The 3165-nt window shown below is 46.0% G+C and overlaps 1 protein-coding gene across 2 annotated transcripts in view; it reads right to left on the bottom strand.

Moving 5' to 3' along the window:
* SERPINB9 (serpin peptidase inhibitor, clade B (ovalbumin), member 9) overlaps positions 1-1775 on the bottom strand; it is a 21173-nt gene extending 19398 nt beyond the window's left edge. The window contains exon 1 of one of the 2 annotated variants that reach the window (XM_006870559.1): positions 1593-1775. In XM_006870559.1, coding sequence (XP_006870621.1) covers positions 1593-1760 — 168 coding nt within the window. In that variant the 5' untranslated portion in view covers positions 1761-1775. The remainder of the gene's footprint in view (positions 1-1592) is intronic. The other variant, XM_006870558.1, reaches the window with a different exon arrangement.
* Between the last annotated feature and the right edge of the window lie 1390 nt (positions 1776-3165).

The following is a 3165-nucleotide window of genomic DNA, read 5'->3' as shown; positions in this document are numbered from 1 at the left end:
TAAAAAGAATTGTCCTCTCCACAAAAAACACTACTCTGTCACTGAATGAGCTGGAAAATGAATCAAATGAGTAAAAACTGCTCAAAAGGGTCCTGAAAGGGAAAGAAAGTCACACTGGGGAAAAAAGCAATGGGAGACTCCCACCATGAATGTGCAGGGCTCCAGCTCCCGAAGGACACAGTCATGGAGTTGGTCAGAGCCACTCTGTAAGAAGCCCCTTGGGACCAGGGATTGGTCTTAATTATTTCCAAGTTAAAAGTTTGCTAGCCTGAGCTAACTACCAGTCCATATACACATCCATATATTTAATTGTATATGCACATGTCGACATATGAGGGGGCTTGGAGAAGATAATGAAGTTTCTTCATAAACTTTTTGAAGCCCCCCTTGTCTGTGATCATTCATACATGTCTCTATAGAATTGTGGCAATGTCCTTTTATCCCAGTTTGCATACTTCTCTGCCTTATTAGCTGACTGAGCTGGAGAGGCAAGTTGGTATATCAACTTGAAGTAGATACTAATTTACCCTTCCGTCCAAACTCATGATGGTGGCGGTGGTGGCTGTGTGCTACAGAGTTGGCTCTGACTCACAGTGACCCTGTACAGGGCGTCAAAGGAGTGCCTGGTGAGTTTGAATCACCAACTTTGTGGTTCAAACTGACCTCGTGCTCTAGTGCTTTCCTTATCCTGCAATGCTATACCAGGACTCTAGGAATGATAACTGATTGGTTTTCATTTCTCACTGAGTCAGTTCTAACCCATAGTCACCCTGTGTAGGGTTTCTGAGGCTGTAAATCTTTACAGGAACAAAAAGCCTCATCTTTCTCCCATGGAGTGACTGGTAGATTTGAACTGCTGACCTCATAGTGACCCTATACAGAGTTTCTAAGACTCTAAATGTTTACAGAATCTTTCTCCAGTGGAATCACTGGTGGGTTTGAACTGCTGACCTTGTGGTTAGCAGTCCAGTACTTAGCTTATAGACCCACAGTGCTCCTTGGAGGCCAAGATGGCCAAACTTCATCTCTCATACTTTGGACATATTGTCAGGAGGGACCAGTCGCTAGAGAAGGATATCATGTTTGGTAAGGTGGAGGGTCAGGGAAAAAAGGGAGATGGATTGGCCAAGTCGCAGCATCGGTGGACTCAAGCGTGGCAACAGTAGTGAGGTTGGCCCAGGATCGCATAGTGTTTCATTCTGCTGCGCATAAGGTTGCTGTGAGTCGGTACCAACTCAATGGCACCTAACTACAACAAGAAGTGTGCCTTACCAAGGAATAATTTGCTCAAAAAAGAAAGAGATTTGTGCATCTTAAGTTTAAAATAATTTTGGTTTCATTTTCTAAACAAAGATAAAGTGCTAGTCAAAAGAAATAATCAAATTCTGGTGCTTGTTCCAGACTATCTCATTAATGAAGCTTCCCCGCTCCACTTCCCTCCCCATTGTAAATGAGTGCCCACATTCCCACGCACCACACAGGTTCACTGCCCAGGTTCACCCTCATCAGCATCCTAAAGGATGAGGTACACAGCTAGATGAACGACAGAAGATGAGTGAAGCCAGCCGTGTTCCTCTGACAGCCACTCATACCTGGACCATCTGGGCAGCCGTGTCTCCTTTTGCCCCCAGGAAGACCATGGCAAGAGCTGAGGAGATGCTCAGTGGGGAATAAAACACATTGTGCGAAGGGTTTTGTTGACATAGTATCTTTAAAAGACGGATGGCAAAGGTGCCATTTGCTTCCGCCAGAGTGTCCATGGTGCAGTTCTGGAATGAGAGAATAAAGAGAAATGCTAATTCGTACACCCTTCAGTGTTTGTTGATCACGTACATAACGATTTTGGAATCCTTTTTTTTTTTCCCCCATATTAAGTTTATAAATCATTTATGTTGGCAGAATATCCACTTAGTGTTGTTTTCTACCCCCAAAAATAAATCCAAATTTCAAGATAATCAGATAACTGTGGTGGTGCCAACACACTAAATGAGCTTGAAAAGCCCAACAGAACTAGCTTGAGTTTGTATCCAAACACATCCAAATCTTGGCGCACATTCTATCACACACACACTCACACACAAACACAGCCTCCATCTGGGGACTAGAGCTGCAGAAGACTTTTCCATAAAAGACCAAATCTTCCCATCACCATAGGGATGGGGAGGGGGAAGAAGTAGGAAAGGGGACCCGATAGTCAACTTGTTGGCTCACTAGCCTGGATTCAAAAAACTATACTTCCTCCTGGCACTAGTGTTGTTGGATTTTCATCTGTGTACCAGTCTGTGGTTACGAGTCAGGCTGCTAACCTCAAGGTCAGCAGTTCGAAACTACCAGCAGTTCTGCATGAGAAAGATGAGACTTTCTGTTCCCATAAAGATTTACAGCCTCGGAAACCCTATGCAGGGCGGCTGTGAGTTGGAACAGTCTCCAAGGCCCACCACCACCATTTGTCAGCTGATTCACAAAAGTGCAGAGGCCAAGACAGGCAGGATCTCTGACCCTGGGGCCAGCTGAGGGAGAGCCCATCTGTTTTTCTGTAAGTGCAGCTCCTCTCCCAGATGGGCAATGCGCCCAGCCCACATCTCAGTATGTGGTCATCCTCCTGACATCCCATTTTCCAAATAGAATTCCCCACATTATCCTCTAGATATCAGGGACCTTGGAACACTGGAAGAGAGACTGTTGGAGAAATAGGAACTCCCACACTTTGCAGAGAGTAAATGATCCCAGCTGGGTTTTAATGCTGGTTGGTCCCTGGGTCTGTGGAGTCTCATCTTCACCAAGCCACAGAAGCTGTCTTCTCTATCATCTTCTCTCCGCCTGTCCCCTTCCCCTTCTCGAGCCTTAGTCTTCACCACCCACCCATTCCCACCTGTCTGCCTTTCCTCATTGTGTTGCTTTCCTCGGAGAGCTGAATAGTGACCTCTAACCCACCTTTTCTCTAAAACTGTCCTGCTAAAATCACGGGCCTCCAGTTAGAACTCAATTCTTCCATGACTCCAACACACACTTAGCTAGCTTCTCCATTTCCTGAGCCGCATGCTAGGACTCAGTAGTTCAATGGATAGGCTGGGGACTGTGGAGTGGGAAGAGTGGAGGGGGTCCCCTCTAAGGTAGGGATGCCAGCAGCCTCCTTCAGTAGGTGTTGCAGACCGTGTAAGACTA

Source organism: Chrysochloris asiatica, unplaced genomic scaffold (genome assembly GCF_000296735.1).
Source record: "Chrysochloris asiatica unplaced genomic scaffold, ChrAsi1.0 scaffold00144, whole genome shotgun sequence".
NCBI classification, from domain to species: Eukaryota; Metazoa; Chordata; class Mammalia; order Afrosoricida; family Chrysochloridae; genus Chrysochloris; species Chrysochloris asiatica.
Note: the sequence above shows the minus strand (reverse complement) of the source record. Positions and strands in the feature narration are given on the sequence as shown.